The sequence below is a fragment of the Typopeltis vanoorti genome, chromosome 2 (genome assembly GCF_054136105.1).
Source record: "Typopeltis vanoorti isolate ZY-2024b chromosome 2, IOZ_Tvanoo_1.0, whole genome shotgun sequence".
NCBI classification, from domain to species: domain Eukaryota; kingdom Metazoa; phylum Arthropoda; class Arachnida; order Uropygi; family Thelyphonidae; genus Typopeltis; species Typopeltis vanoorti.
Window position 1 is genome coordinate 22,226,571 of NC_143550.1, and position 16,616 is coordinate 22,243,186.

Genomic DNA, 16,616 nt, shown 5'->3' on the forward strand with positions numbered 1-16,616 from the left:
TTTGTGTGGTCTGTTCTAGAGCTGGGGGTGCAGTTTGGAGATTTAAATATTTTTTGGTTTGGTGGGGATCAAAAGTGTAATTGTTTTAAAACTATAGTGATATTCCCCTTATCCACTTTCATAATTACCATTCTATTGTTAGTGTTTTTTTTTTAATTTCCTGTAGTGCTTCATATTCCTTCCTTGAGCAGTTACTTTTAAATGATGGTTTTCCTTGTGTCTGGCTACTTCCTGGCTGCCTTGAACACAGAGCTCATACAATCTGCTCCTCTGATCCCCTTTTGTTATATGAAATGAATAAAATTAAAAGCAATCTGTTTTTGTTGTATCCATTATATTTATACCATTCAAAAAATTATTGATACTGCCTACAAATTCCTATAGAGGATGCACGTGGGTGACTAAAGTCCTAGATAGGACTTTAGAGTCACCCACATGTTTCACTTAGTATTGTATTGTATTTGAGTGTGTTGTTACAAAAGTTTATTTGTAATCCCTGAAGATGTCTCAGTGACTGAGACATTTTAATTGGAATTGGAAGCCTTTTAAAAAAGGACAAAACTCATGTATTCATTGTTCTTTCTTTACATATTTTTTAATTTAAAAAGTAACTTACTATGTCAGATTAAAAAAAAAAAAATTTATTATTATTTTTACAGCTATTTTTGCCTGTTTTCATTTAAGAATGTTCCTTATTTTAAAAACATTGGCTTTTTACTCAAGAATTCTTAGGGCATTATAGGTGTGTTTTAAAGATAAATATATGCAACCTAGTAGAGGAAGAAATTCTGCACATACCTTGTTTGGATGTTAGGTTGTCTTTGTTAGGCTGTTAAAAGGGAACATTAATTAGAAAACCCTTTTTTTTTTTTTTTTTAATGTTTAATAATATATATTATGTTTAAGGGCACTTCTTTGGAGAAGGGTGAGGGTTTTATGGGAAACAGGCAGGGGAGAGTGTTAACGGGGTGCGAGCCATTTCAATCGTCATCGGAATATTTTGGGATAAGTGTAGGGCTATGTCATGTCAGCTTGGTGTTTCTGTCTTTGAGGTGCTTGTGTTATCAATTATTGGTCGAAGTTGTGACCTAATTTTTATGTTGTGGAGCTTCCAACATTCAGAGATTAAGTAGGGTCGGGGACGTTGATTGAGTTTTCATCACATTTTATGGCTATCGTTTCTGATATTCTAAGCATTGTTTCGTTGTCTTGTTTGTCTATTATTATGACCTTGTCAATTTGCAGGGTATGTTTCTGTTCAACGGCGGGAACTGCTATTTCTGTCTTCTCTGTTTTTTTTGTGTTTAAATGTTGTTTAATTCTGGTTTATTATTTATTTTTTGTTTTTCATTTATTTCTTTGATTTGCTATTTTAAAGTATGCTCTTTGTAGGTTGGTCATCTTTTTTTTGGATAGTGATGTAAATAGATATACTGTGCTGGGAATTATTCTTGTACTCCATGAACTAGCTGGCTAGTGTCAGTATCTTGGTTATTAATAATAGTTTATTGAAAGTTAGTTGGAACTAATCTTAAAAGAAGCTTATTTCTCCAATTGGTAGTGTTTTTTGGAAATGAATGTAAACTAACATTCCCATAGGTTACTTATCTACTTTGTTTCCAGACTAATTTTTATGTATTAATCTTGAGAAAATAAGTTCTTTTGTTACTTAAATAAAGAGCCAGTAGGCTTCACTTCGGCGATGTAACATTATTTAAATTAAGGAGATATTAATTATTTGGTTTTGAAACAATGTGGGATTTTGTCGTGACGTTCTATTTTCATGTTATGTTCTAAATCTGCCATCTTGGTTTCAATTCACTCTTATAAATAAAATAACTAATTTGCAAATTGATCACCGATCCAAAAGTAGGGAAATTTATAATTATACTGCGCCACCCTATTTTAGATTAGTCTATATAAGATAGTAGGATCAATTCTTAATTAAGTTAGCAGTCTTCTCATTTAGGCAGAATTATTTACTATTCTACTTGGGGCACCCGCAAGATTCGAATTTTTTATGAACGGTGCAATAAAAAGGAATTCAGGCAAACACAATAATTAGATTAACAAAATAAAACATTTAATATAAGCTATATGACACATACATAAATTCTACCTCTAATTTTAAACAATACAATAAAGTTAAATATTAGGTCAAGTCAATCACATTAGTTCAATCTTCCAAACATTACATCCACTTTCTTAGTTTCTGAGTCACAAAATTCCTACACTTAATTAAACACAATAGAACTTCCCATCTGAATGGTTTCCACACAGTTCTCAGCTAAGCTATACACTTAAAGAACACCGCAGGCACTAATTGCTGTAAATATCTCTCAACAATTCTTATTTTCAAATTCTCATCCGTAAAGAATTTCCACAGTTAAAGTTAGGTTAAATGTAGCGTAACTAATATTCAATTCTTCATACATTGAAAATGATCAATATGTCAGTGCTTACCAGAAACAGTTCCTAGTACATCAATTACGTTGCGAATAACTTTCAAAATATATTTGTTGCACTTAAGAACACATTTATAAGACTTCTTCGCAGTTATAACTAAAACACTATTGATCACGTTTCACGACTATGGATATCAACTGTAAGGTACTTTGATTATCCTTGTTACCACTCAATAAATAATTAAACACTGTGCAGTTCTGCTTAGGGCGATTTACAATTAAGTCGCAATTCTAGATTAACTGGGTTTAATCAGAATTCTTCACTGAACGTCCAGTTTCTTCATATTATCTGATTGCGGCATTAAATTCCTTTAATTATCACTGCTGACTTTACTTTCGGCTAACTATAAAATTCACTTCGTCTTTACTCGCTTATAATTATTATCCCGCCCTTGAGAACTTTTTATTTACTTCCACCTCTCTAGTTTATACCCTTGCTTCCTTTCACTTCAAAATTTCCATTCCAACTCCCTCTTGTTACCTCTATATAATTTCTTTTATTATCCTTCTCCTAGCTCATGCTCTGTTCCACTCACGCTCACTTCTTCGTGCGTCTCCATGACAACAAATAAAATATAATAAAATTGAGCTATTGCATAACTCTAAACTTCTATAACAGAAATAAATAGAGACTATTTACATTTCAATTAATACGCAGTTAAATTACAAATATAAGTTCTTACAATATTGACAAAATAATAAATAAAACAGCTTAATAATATTTAATACAGAATTATTTACCATTAAAACATTTCTTTGATTAAGCAATTAAATATTTGACATAATTAAGGTAGTTATATGATATCAATTACAATTTATGTTATTTACATCAAATAATATTTACAAATATAGTTCTTGTGACGGAAAGTCATGTTGGATTCTGAATCAAACATTTATTCTATTTTCTACATAATTAGAATCCAACAATTTAATATCCCCTTAATTTAAATAAGTTGTTTTGTAGTAATTCTTGTATAGTGATGCCATTCATTCATTCATTCATTCTCACAATGGAATCTTAACCTCTATTTGGTTTAGATGTGGAAGTATTCATTGTCATTTATTTGAAACTATATAATTTTTATCATTTGGGACTGATATCATCACTAAAAATATTCTTTTTTTAAGACTACAGGTTTGGGTAGGAATATAGTTTCACTCTAGCTAGATGGAATTTATCACTTTGTCTCATTCTAAATAATGTTTAAAGTGCCTTAAAATTATCTGATTTAGTACTGATTGTCAAAAATCCATCCATCCAAAATTACACGTCATTAGAGTAACTAGATGGATTTAAACAAGCTTGTTCTTTGTAAGGATGATGTAGGGCTAAGCTTGCTGCATTTTATGATATATGCCTAAAAATTCATAGCTGTTATTACATTTTAAAATAAATAAATAATAAAAAAATCTTCTTTCTGCTTATATGCTTAAAATACTGTTATGTGAATACTGCAAAAGGTTATGAACATTGGTACAGTGCATGGGCCAAATGTGAAACTTTTCAAACCAATTCAAGCCTCCAGTAGGTAGGATTAGTCTTACATTAGGTAAAGAAATTTATCTTCTACCTAAAGACATTCACAAAATCAGTGAGATTTCAATCGATAACTTGTTAGTTGGAGAGCAGGTACACTGTCCACTTGACCAACCAGACTGGCATTATCTTGCATTTTGAACATACTTATCTGGAGAAGAATAAACAAAATTTGATTTTAAAATGTTTGAAAAATGCTTAGATGAATACAATCACTTCTTACTATAGAACACTGGCTCCTTAACTGTCAAACATTCCTAGCATCATTTCTGTGTTAGAGCAATTCACTATAGTAAGCCTGTTCAAAAAAATAAAATAAAATAAATAAATATATATATATTCATTCCTTTTGGTTTTTCCAAGTGAATTATAGTGTTTTAGCTTGGGGTGGGATGTAAAGCAATATCTTGCACCTTTACTTAAATTACATCACACCAAAACTTGGTATAAGTGCAAATTTAAAAAGGCATGTGAAATTTTTGATTTACCACCCTAATCTCAACAGCAATGATGGTCTAAAAATCCCAAGAAGATGGATGGCACACATTCTATCCTTTGAAATCACATCCTATCACTTTGAAAAAGCGTTCGACAAAGTTAAAAGAAGCATTTTATTTAACATATTAAAAGAAAGGTAAATTCCAAATAATATCCTAAAAGCTATAAGTATATATGAAAATAATCAAATACAAATGAGATTAAATCATGAGCTATCATATACGAGAGAGATAAACCAAGGAGTCTGACAGGGATGCCCCCTCTCAGCAACTCTCTTTAATAATAATAAAATGGAATAAAAATTTCCATCAAGGTATCCAACTTTCTCCTACTGTTAACTTAAACACTCCTCTTTTTGCCGACGACCAAATGATAATTACAAATTCTGAAGATAACTCACAGAAAGCTATTTTAGATCTAAATGAGATAGCCAAAGATTATGGTATGATAATATCAACAGAAAAATCAAAAACTATGGCCTTTAAAGGAAAAGATCCAGTGAGAACTAAAATAGTAATAGATAACAAGATCTTAGAACAGGTGAATTCATTTAACTACCTAGGATGTATGATCACATATGAAAGAGATATAAACCTAAAAATGAAAAATATTTAAAAATAGCAGGTGTAATTAACTCTATATTTAAACGAAACCTAGTTCAAAAACAAACCAGACTAAAAGTATATAATACATTAACCCTACCAGTCTTATTGTATGGAAGTGAAATCTGGACAATAAAACAAAGACGAACGAAGATTAATAATAGCAGAAATGAAGTTTATGAGAAAAACTGCAAAGTATTCTCTATTCGATCGCAAAAGAAATGAAGAAATTATGAAAGAATTAAACCAAGAATCAGTAATAGAAAAAATTAAATATAAACATAAATGGATGGAATATGTTCAAAGAATGAAAATAGAATGGTCACCAAAACATGCCTTAAAGTACAAGCCATTAGGAAAAAGATGATGATGACACATTCTATCCACATAATCTTTTGTTTAAGATGTCACTGTAATTTATAATTAGAACTGTAATACTCCATGATGTTAGCCTTAATGTAGCAAACATTTATATTAAATTATTGATTAGGCCATCACTGTTGCTGCATTAAGAGTATTTAAAAAAAAACATGAAATTGTTCTGTGTGGGGGGGGGGAGATAAAGTTTTAATGTAGTTTTTTTTTTCCTTCTTACTCACTAGAAGTTAGAGGCTAGCAGATCAAATTAGTTTCACTTTGCCATACTGTTGAAATTGTAATGTACACTCGCTTTGTGTGTGTCTCCTTCAGATGTGATGACCTTAATATGAAGTACAAAATGTTGGGAAATTAAAGTAATTATCCTGAACATGGTAGAAGTCTCCATAATTTATTAAAATGAATGCTGATTACCATGTAGCATTAAAAGAGAAGGGGGGGGGCATTGGAAGTTGTCATGCAAAATGTAAGGGAAAAAATGAAATGATACAGCATGCTGATTCGATCATTAAATTTGTGCTTGATACTAGTTTTTGCTTTCCAGAAGCAAAAAGCAGAATGTGATAAATGCAGTTGTTCATCAGTAGAAAAGAAAAGTTATAATAGTGCTCCTAGGAACAAATGTTTTAAGTAGTGAGAGGACACCAGAGGATTTCTGGAAAAAGCAGGAATCAAAGAAAGTAAAAAAATGGTTACTCTATTATAAAGATAAATATTGAAATATTTAAATATTGAAACATAAGCAGATGACATGACAATAATATTTATTATTTGTAGAAATGTCAGCTAGGTTTCTTAGTTAAAATCAGTACATTAGTAGAAAAGAGATGAACACAATAAGAACAATTAAACTTGCAAAGGTGTAACAATATATGCTATCAATTGCAGGAGGATAACTCCATCTATAAACTATTAGAATTCAGAGAAATAAATTTAATTAATTACATTATTAAGGAACATGGAAATGAGAGGTGCTATTTAGGATGACTTCCAAAAATTGGGAAAGTTTAAAGGCATCATTTTTTTGTTAAGGTTCGGATTGTGAATGCGAGTTTCACAACTTTGTTTATATAATCTTTCAAGAAGAAAATAGCTAATGTATGGCTTTAGTTTTGTTCCAGTGAATTTAATCTATGCCATAGATTAAAAATTTTTGTGATATTTATTAGGGATAAATTGAAATATTCTTACTGTTTTGAATTACATTACTTTAACAGAGTACTTGTTTGAACATCCAGAAATTAAAAATTTTGAATAGCAAGTCGTGGTTGACCTTATCTATTTGCAGATGCCTTTGAATATTATCTATTCCATTTTTCTTACTATATCACTAATCCTTCACAAAAGAAAGTAAGTATTCTTATTTTACATCACCCTTTAGAACATATTTTTAGCTTGATTTTATTCAATTACTTGTATATATTGTTTTCATTACTTGTAGTGTGGTGCCTCCATAGCACAGTTCAGAGAACATTGTGACAGTGCACCCTTATGGCAAATACTGGGTTTCATTTCGGTTGAAGGTGGAGATTAACTGTTCTCAGAGATGGAGGTAATGGGATTATCTCTTCTGGAAACCCAGTTTTTATCGCTTTCAAAACATGTACACTACTAAACTAGACAAAAACACATCTGTTGGATGGATTGTGTAGTTCAGAATTGGCTCCTACAATTAATTCTGAAACCTCATTGGAGCATGTAATGTCAATATCAAAGGGAAGTTGAGGTGACTGGAAATGATAGAGGAATAAGCTTATTTCACAAACATGTTACAAATATGTAATTTGTAGCCTGTTTGTTAAAATGTACAGAAATTTTAAATAACTCCAGTAAGACTTAAAAATATCACATAATCTCTCAGAATGAAGAGATTTCAGACAAGAACAGAAATTAAGACAAATTACTGTGCATGAAAGATCATGCACAGTTTATCTTAAAACTAAAGACATGAATTTAATTTGGAGATACATTTAGAGTACCAGAAAGCTTTGATAAAACAAGAATATCAATTGCATTTATTATATAAAGATACATAAGGTTATACTGTTTGTTAATAAATTAACAGATGAGATTGAAATTAAGATGTATGATGGGAATGTAGCTGGTCTCCACCTCTGTTCAATATACACACACTGATTTAAAAAAAAAAGTCCATAAGAAGGTATATGGAAAACAGTAAAACCAGGCATCCAGTTAATGAGAAGAAAAGTTACACCCCAACCGGCCATAATGTCTATAGACGTCCAGCTAAATCTAGATATGATTCTGAAAAAAACACCCGTTGAATAACATGAATAAGAAGTGCAATTTGGTCTCGCTATTTCATCCACCTTGGCCCGGTAGGAAGGTTGATATAATGCATTGCTGTATGCATATATTACAAGATAACAAAGATGGCTTTCAAAAAACAATTAATGAATTAAATAAGACAATACAATCTAAAGCACAAAAAACAAAACTCATGGCATTTATGCACATTGGATCAAAAATAGTCAAAGATAAAATAAGTGACACAATTATTTTGGGTGCATAATAATATATATATAAAAGACAGATGAATAATATATTGTAGTTTGGCTCACTGTTATTTTATTATTATGTGACACCTCCAGGGAGTCCAAAGATTCATCGAGGGAGGGTACCTGCTCTACCACTCAACCCAACAACTACAATGAATTGCACCTACACCAATGCCATCTACCACCACCATCTAGTATTTTCACAGACAATCGCAAAACTTCCATGCCCCTGGCAGGATTCGAACCTGCAGCCTTTTGGCTAGAGAGTGGATACGCTAACCACTTGGCCAACCAGGCCGGCTATTAATAGTTGATTTGATATTGATAATTTTATGCTCAGTCCAGCTAAGCATGAATCTGATCAGTATTGTTTTTCTCATCAATCCTAATAGCCTATTTTGCTTATTTTCTAAAGGACCCCCCCCCCCCCTTGTATTCCCTTGTATTAAATCATTGGCTTTTTACTGGGATTAAATTAAGACATGAATGATATGTATTTTAAGCATATATTGAAAGAAAAATTGATACAAGAATAATTTTTGACATACCTTTAAGAGAATCTTCATGTTTCCTTTAAAATTTTTAATGCAGAAAATATAAATGGTAAAATATAAACATAAGTCTTAGAACGATAACGAGTTTTTATACAATAATGAGCTATAAAAGGAGTTGTAAGGACTGTCAATTAGATTAAAAATGCATTGGGACTTTTTTCAGAAGGGAATAGAATAGAGATAAAAATATGAAAATTAAAAACAGAGGAATACATACAGCAGTGCCATAATGGGCTCTAGGAAGAATGAACTACCGAAAAAGATAAAAATAGAAATTACGGAGTGTGAGACATTTTGACATATGAGTCATCTGCAGAGCTCATTTTATCTCTGAAGTATGTATTCCTGTTTTTAATTTTCATATATTTTTATCTCTATTCTATCCCTTTCTGAAAAAAAAAAGTTCCAATGCATTTTTAATTTAATTGACAGTCCTTAAACTTCTTTTATAGCTCATTATTGTTTTAAGCGTTCCGTTTTAATTTTTACCATTCATATTTTCTGACATAGTTTCATCAAAAATTTTAAAGTAAACATGAAGCTCCTCTAAAGGTATGTCAAAAATTATTCTTCTTGTATCATTTCTTATTCAATACATGCTTAAAGTACATATCATTCATGTCTTAATTAATCTTAAATTCCCCAGTAAAAAGCCAATGATTTAATATAAGATGCTCTTTTAGAAAATAAGCAAAATAGACTATAAGGATTGATGTGAACTTTGAGGAGCAACATGAAAAAATTTCAGAAAAATATTGTATATTTAGTTTGCTTTATGTATTTTGTAAGGTTCACATTACAGGAAATCTGCAGAGCAATTAAAAGGACACTAAAGGAAAGTATGAAATAAGAAATCCAACTTAAATTTTATTAAGTAATGGCCACTTCTACTTTAATGTAGTTCAGAAATATGGACTATTAAAAATTAGGTGTTTTAAGAATGATTAAAGGGTGCACAAAATTATATCATTTAAAAATGAAGCTATTAGATAGTTTATAGTTGAAATGAAAAGATCAAGGGATATAGAGAGAAATGGGAAGGGCATATGTATAGGGTGTAAAGATGGATTACCAGATGAAGGGGAAATTATATATATCAGAGGTGGATATTCTAGGCGTGCGGTGTACATCCACAGAATAGTAATATCACTGATATTTTTGTATTTATTCCTGTTAACGACTCCCCTAACTGTTTCCTGGCTTTGTGCGATTCCTAAAATTAAACACAATATACCAATGCTTTGTAAAGAGGACACTTTTCTATACATAAACATTGCATCACATTTGTGTTAATAGTCTGGGTGGACAGTCACAACAAATACATACACCTTTGAACAGATGGTGCAACAGGTCCAATTCAGTTCCATAGAACCAGCTTGGGAAAACTGTCTCAATCCCATCGCAATCCTGGCCTGACCAGATAGACCAGCTGCCACCTCACCCTTCTATGTTGGTGACTTTAACTCTCATCTCACCATATGGGGCTGTTCCTCTAACAACCAAGATGCTGATAATCTGGTTAACTGGATGGTTACATATAACCTATATTTGATCTATAACACCAAGCAAGAAGGCACCTTTCACTCAGCCAGATGAAACAGAGCCTACACCCCAGATCTGTGCATAGTCTCTAAAGATGCTGAAGACCACCCTATACCAACAACCAGAACCATCCTCAACAAATTCCTAAACAGCCAGCACTGTCCTACACTAATAGAAACCGGCACATCAATCCCAATCTTCGCTGGCACAGCAATTGCTAGATGGAACTTCACAGATCCAATTGGAATATATTTGAGAAACAAATGGAACAAACCATTACAGCAACACCACCCACCCTCTAATAGCTACCAGATAGATTTGTTAAACTAATCAAAACTGCAGCCAAAGCTTCTATTCCCAGAGGTTATTGAAAACAGTATATCCCATGCTTGAGCAAGGAAACTAGGAACTTTTAGCCAAGTATGAAGAAACTGAAGACTCAGCTGCTAAGGAGCTCATAGCAGTGTTTGACAAAAATAGAAAGGATAAATAGATCTCAACTATCTTATAAAGATCTACATAATAGATCTCAACTTGACTTCGCTAAGACTAGCCAGAAAAGCTAGTCACTTCTGAGAAAATTAGGTGGGGCAGAACCAATAACATGCAAACCACCAGAGATAACTCCAGACCAAATGGCTAATCATCTGTTGAAAACCTCCAAGATATGTCCCAGCTCTATCAGAAAAATAACTGTGCAATCTACCACCTGAACTTGTATGCCTAGTATCTTTTGGAGACGTACAGGAAGCCTTAAAACTCACCAAGAATGGCAAGGCTGCAGGAGTGGCTGCCTTGTTCACAAAAATTATAACAACTGGATAACTACCAACACTATAGTGAGAAGCCAAAAAAAATTGCTGTACCCAAACCAGGAAAAGATGCAAATAATATCAAGAATCTACAACCTATCTCTTTGCTTTACTCCACCTTTAAGCTCTCTTGAAAAAGTTCTTCTTAAAAGAATTTCACTATTCATTGAAAGAGCATTCCCGATTCAACAAGCTTACTTCAGGAGTGGGAATAGTTGCTGTGACCAGGTCCTGATCCTGACAACACAGATTGAAGCAGGCTTCCAGAAGAAACTTAAATCTGCAGTCAGATTTCAGTAATCTAGCATCATCTTATGAGATTCTGGATCAGAGGCCTCCTTCTAAAACTAGGCAATATTATAAGATGCAAAAAAAAAAACTGTTCAGCTTTTTGAATCCATTCTCTCCAACAGAAAGATCCAGGTCCATATTGGTGGAAAAAAGAGCAGGTCCAGATTCCTTCACAATGGTCTCCCACAGGGCTTTATGTTAGCCCTATACCCTTCAACATACATGTCCAACATACCAGCTCAAGCAAATATATGTATGCCAATAACCTAGCGATCTTACACCAGTCTATCTCCTATGTCAACTTGGAAACAACCTTGAACACAACCCTAAACATGCTGGAAGAGTACTTCAAGCAGTGGTACCTGAAGCCAAATCCAACAAAAACTGTCCACAGCATTCCACCTAAAGTGTGCAGAGGCAAATCAACCCCTCAACCTCTTTGTGCAGTGAGATGGAAGAACATGCGCCTCACCCAAAATGCCTTGGATTGAGCCTGGACAGAAGCCTAACCTATAAAAGGCACATCACCGACCTGTCCAACAAAATAAAAATTAGAAATAATATCATTTGAAGGCTTGCTGGAACAACCTGGGGAGGTCCTAAGGTCATCTGCACTGGCCTCGCATCACACTAACATCATGGATACCCAGCTGAACTCTACCATGTGCACAATTAATGGGAGACTGATAAGCATCCCTCTCCCTTGGCTGCCTGTCCTATCCAACATTACTCCACCAAACATCCGGAGAAGACAAGCCTTGACTAAATCATCATCATCAAATTCCTGACATGCCCTCAAGGGGTGTACGGGATATTATGATAGTATTACATGAAAAACTTGCATCATTACTAACTTCCTATCTACAATTTTCCTCCAAATCAATCTGTTACCTGTCAAGACTCCAACATTATTAGATCTTATATTTCTATCTTCTAAGGTACTTTTTACTGTATCAATCCACCTATATTTTGGTCTTCCTCTGGGTCCTTTTCAAGTGACCATACCACCTGAGATTAGCTGTGCTAACAATTTCAAGTTCTTTCCTAATATCTTCATTTTTAATATGATATTACTATTGATGCCATCTGTTCGTGTCACTAATCTTTCTCAGGACTCTCATATCTGTGGTCTATAGTCTTTGGTCAAGTGATGCATATGTTAAAATTAGTTTGAACATGGTCTTGTATACAGCTAATTTAGTGTTTTGACTAATTTTTCTCTTATTCCATATACATTTGTTCAGTTGACTTCCTACCATACTGGCTTTGTTGATTCTGTTGTCTATTTCCGTATTTAATTTACCATCTTCACTAAAAATTGTGCCTAAGTAGCTGAAATGTCTTATTTGTTCTATAGGTTCTCCATTCACAACGTAGTTGATATTTTCATTGTCTTTGTCTTGTTATTCCTGATATTCATACCAAATTTATTACAACAGTTATTCAATTTAGTCAGGGAATCTTGAAAACTTGTACTGGATTTATTTAAAAGCATAACATCATCTGCATAAAGTAAAGAGCTGAGATTAACATCTCCAATTTTGATATCAGGTTTAATACTGCTTTCTTTCATAATGTGATTCATATAGGTAATGAATAACAGAGGGGATAATGTACTTCAATTCTGACTTACTACTCAAAGACTAAGTATTGCTTGATATAATGCCCCATTGACACCATATAACTGTAGTGTTTTGAATAGCTTTTCTCTGCACCTTTTCATATATGCCTTTTGCAGGTCTACAAAACTACAGATCTTTGTTATATTCCCATGATTTCTCAACTATTTGTTGTAAAGTGAAAATCTGATCTTGACACTCTCTATTTGGCCTGATTCCAGCATGTTCTTCACCAAGCTTCCCTTCCACAATCCTTTTCAACCATTTTTCAAGTATACTTCCATAAATCTTCCAGGAACACTCAGTTGGGAAATTCCTTTATAATTTTCATATTCAGTTTTATTTCCCTTTTTATATGGCTACTATTAGAGCTCTACTTCAATCATCTTGAATTTGCCTTGCTGTCCAGGCCTTCTGAACTATACGTTGCAGCAACTGCAAGACTGTCATACCTCCATATGATATACATATATGTATAAATTATACATACAGAGTGATTCTAAATTATTGTCGAGGTTTCTGTGGCCTGTAATTTTCAAACCATAAACAACAAAATGACTTACAGAATATAAAAGTGCAACTCAAAAAAAATTTATTTGGCAATGCTGTCCTCGTCACATTGATGTCTGGGAGATAATATGATGTCATACTTCAAAATGGCAACTTCAAGGCATACTTTGGTTTTTCGAAACAAAGTCCATTACCATAGCACTGCATCATTACAGAACTCAGCATGGAAAACATCCACCTTCAGATAATGTTATCTGGCGTTGCTTAAAGCAATTTCAAGAAACTGGTAGTGTTTGGCACCAAAATAGGAGTGGGAAGACCAAGCACTTCGTATTTATTGAATTCACGAAGCACAAACAGCTGTTTGGAGGGTTGTTTAACTGCCTTCAATTCCACGCCTACAGACTGCAGATTGTGTGCAGGCTTTTCAGCCAGATGATAAACCCTGCCATTTCCAATTTGCTCAAGACATTTTGTCAAAAGTTGAAACTAATGAATATTTAGTGAAGAAGCAATGTTTTGTGTCTCAGGGAGGATAAATTGTCATAACTGCAGAATAAGGAGTTCATGAAATCCTCGTGCTATTCGAGTATTCGAAAGAGATAGTCCAGAGGTGAATGTCTGTTGTGCTTTATCATGTTCAGAAGTTTTGGGGCCCATTTTTCTTTGTGGAAAAAACAGTGACAGTGGTGAATTATCTGGTAAGAGCTGTATCTGTTACCTCAGTTGGAAGATCATCGGCCAGATGTGGTGTTCCAGCAAGATGGAGCACCGCCACATTGCTCTTATTGTCCGAGAATTTCTTGACATGGATTCTCCTGGGTGCTTGGTTGGGCATGGTGAACCATTCTGTAGCCTCTGCACTCACCCGATATTACACCGCTTGATATTCCTGTGGGGATACGTGAAGGACATTGTTTAGCAGACCTCTGCGATCTCCCTCGATGAACTGAAAACCAGAATTATTGCTGTGATAGAAACATTTACACCACAAATGGTGGCAGACACTTGAAGGGCTATTGATTATCACTTAGACATTTTATGTGTCACGAAAGGCACACGTTGAAGTTGTTTTGCATTCTGCAGCATTGAATGTAAGCATTTTTATTTTATTGTTTCCAGTTTGAAAATTATAGTCCATAGAAACCCTAGCAATAATTTAGAACCACCCTGATTCAAGATCCATAGATGACATGTATCTTGAATAGTGGAATCCATACTGGTGGTTGCAGATTCATTTACCTCTAGAGGGTAGAGAAGTTGACTTTGTTCACTTTCCCCATTGTATCAGAGAGGATTAATGTGATTGGAGATTGGTCAGTAGCAAATCTCCATCACCATCAATTTGATAGTAACCTTCTCTCTTTTTCAGAATATGCTGAGCATGTGATTGCTTCCACGCTTTAGGATAAGTGCTAACTAAGTATAGAAGACTGTAGAGATAATGCAGGATGTGTTAATCTCTAGAGCACAAATGGTTGATCATAGTTGGAGAGATGCCATCAGAACCAGATAACTTTTTCGTGTCCATCTTGCTTAGTATTCTGGTATGGTAGGAGATGATTTGCCTTGATCATCTGTTTAAGATTTGGAGAAAGAATAATGCTAAGAGGTCAGCTTCATCTTTGGATGCTGTAACAGTGGTGCTATCTAGAAGAGAGAGGTGGAGGCAAAGGTGAGCAGAAGTTTTGTCTAACGGCTTTAGCAAGGGATCAGAAGGCACATCTTCAACTTTGGTACATTTTCTCTTGAACATGAGGAATGAAGGCCTTCATGCCAGTTAGGATAATTTCTGTGACATGTTCAGAGTAGGTGCTTGGGTCAGAAGAGCCAAAGAAATAGTCAGACCCTGGAAAGGAAGAGTAGAAATTATGAAGGTCATCCCACTTGATAACTTTGTTAGTGCCAAAGGGCACAAGGTTGAGTGTGTTAGAGGAATCGAATTCTATGCAAGAGTAAAGTTGACCTCTGCAGGATATCTGGAAGAACCAGTTTAAAAAAAAAAAAAAGGCAAGTATTGCGAGAGTGAAGAGGGTTATCAGGAATTTGAGTAGGTTGATATGTGATTTGCAATGAGTCATTGTTTATAGCATTGACTGACTACTGTATCTTATTCAGCTTGATCAGTAGTGCTGTAAAAGGGGAACTAGTTGGAATCATGCATGTTAAGGTCACTTAGGAAGATTACCTCAGTATTCGGATAGGTGGATTGCAGATGGTCAAGTTCTGTAAATGCAGCATAGAAATCTTGAGCCAAAGGAAGGCAAATGCAGGGGATTTTAACTCACTGCACTTGGACTCTGACTGCAGGACACATGCAGTGAGAGTCCAAGTAGTTTGGAGTTCATAGTTTGTGTACCACAAACAGAGGTCTGAGGCCAAACCCAGGAAAAACCGAACTATACCATCACACTGCTACCTCCAAATTTCATAGTTGGAGTTATGCCCTCTTGTAAGAGACATTAACTGGGCATCTGCCTCACCCATCCATCTGCTTGGTAGCAGGTGTAGCATGATTCATCGCTTTATATCACAACTTTCAAAGTTTCCAATTCCCACTGTACATACTCTTTGCACCGTTGAAGACTATGCTGTGTATTGGTTCATCTAATGTGGGTGGGGTGCTTGCATATTGTGGTCCTGCCATGGAAACCCATGATATGAGCTTCAGTTCTTGTTTTTGTGCAGATTCATGTTCCAGTTGATGGCCAGAAGTCCACATTCAGTGTTAGCTGATGAATGGCAGTTTTCACATTATCCTTCATAGCACCCTAGGTCATGTTGTTCAGTGAGTGTGGTGGATAGCACTTGCAGTTAACTCCCTGTGCGTCCATCTCAGTAAGGTATCATGGTTTGTTGATACCTTACTGAGATGGAAGCGCAGTAAGGTATCATTGTTTGTTGACCTGGTCAAGTCATGAATAGGCCTGCAACATGGCATCCTATCACAACACCTCTTTCAAACACCGTCAGTTCCCTTTTTGTAGCCATTTCACCCAAATCCAGTTGCACTGACTTGAGAGCATCATATTCCTCCAGTTTATACCAGCTACAAACACATTACTTGTTATGGCACGGTGCACCTGCCTCATGGGAATGTCTGTTAACTTCTTTCCAAGCAGTGTAGTCAAAGCTTATCTGAAGGAAGCAATATTGCATTGTATACCCAAGGTTAGGAGAGTAAATCAGGTGGGAATAAGATGGATGCATGGTATTATTAAGCATGAGCATTCAAAAAAATTAATATTGTGGAGGGTATATAAGGAAGAGAATAACCAGCTTACTCATG

The 16,616-nt window shown here is 34.4% G+C and overlaps 1 protein-coding gene across 3 annotated transcripts in view; it reads left to right on the forward strand.

The window, feature by feature from the left end:
- The window catches only part of LOC150108870 (sphingomyelin phosphodiesterase 4), a 295,822-nt gene that overhangs the window by 84,828 nt on the left and 194,378 nt on the right, over nt 1-16,616 (forward strand). For all 3 annotated transcript variants that reach the window (XM_090403908.1, XM_090403915.1, XM_090403923.1), the window contains exon 5: nt 6,769-6,830. In XM_090403908.1, coding sequence (XP_090260034.1) covers nt 6,769-6,830 — 62 coding nt within the window. The remainder of the gene's footprint in view (nt 1-6,768; nt 6,831-16,616) is intronic.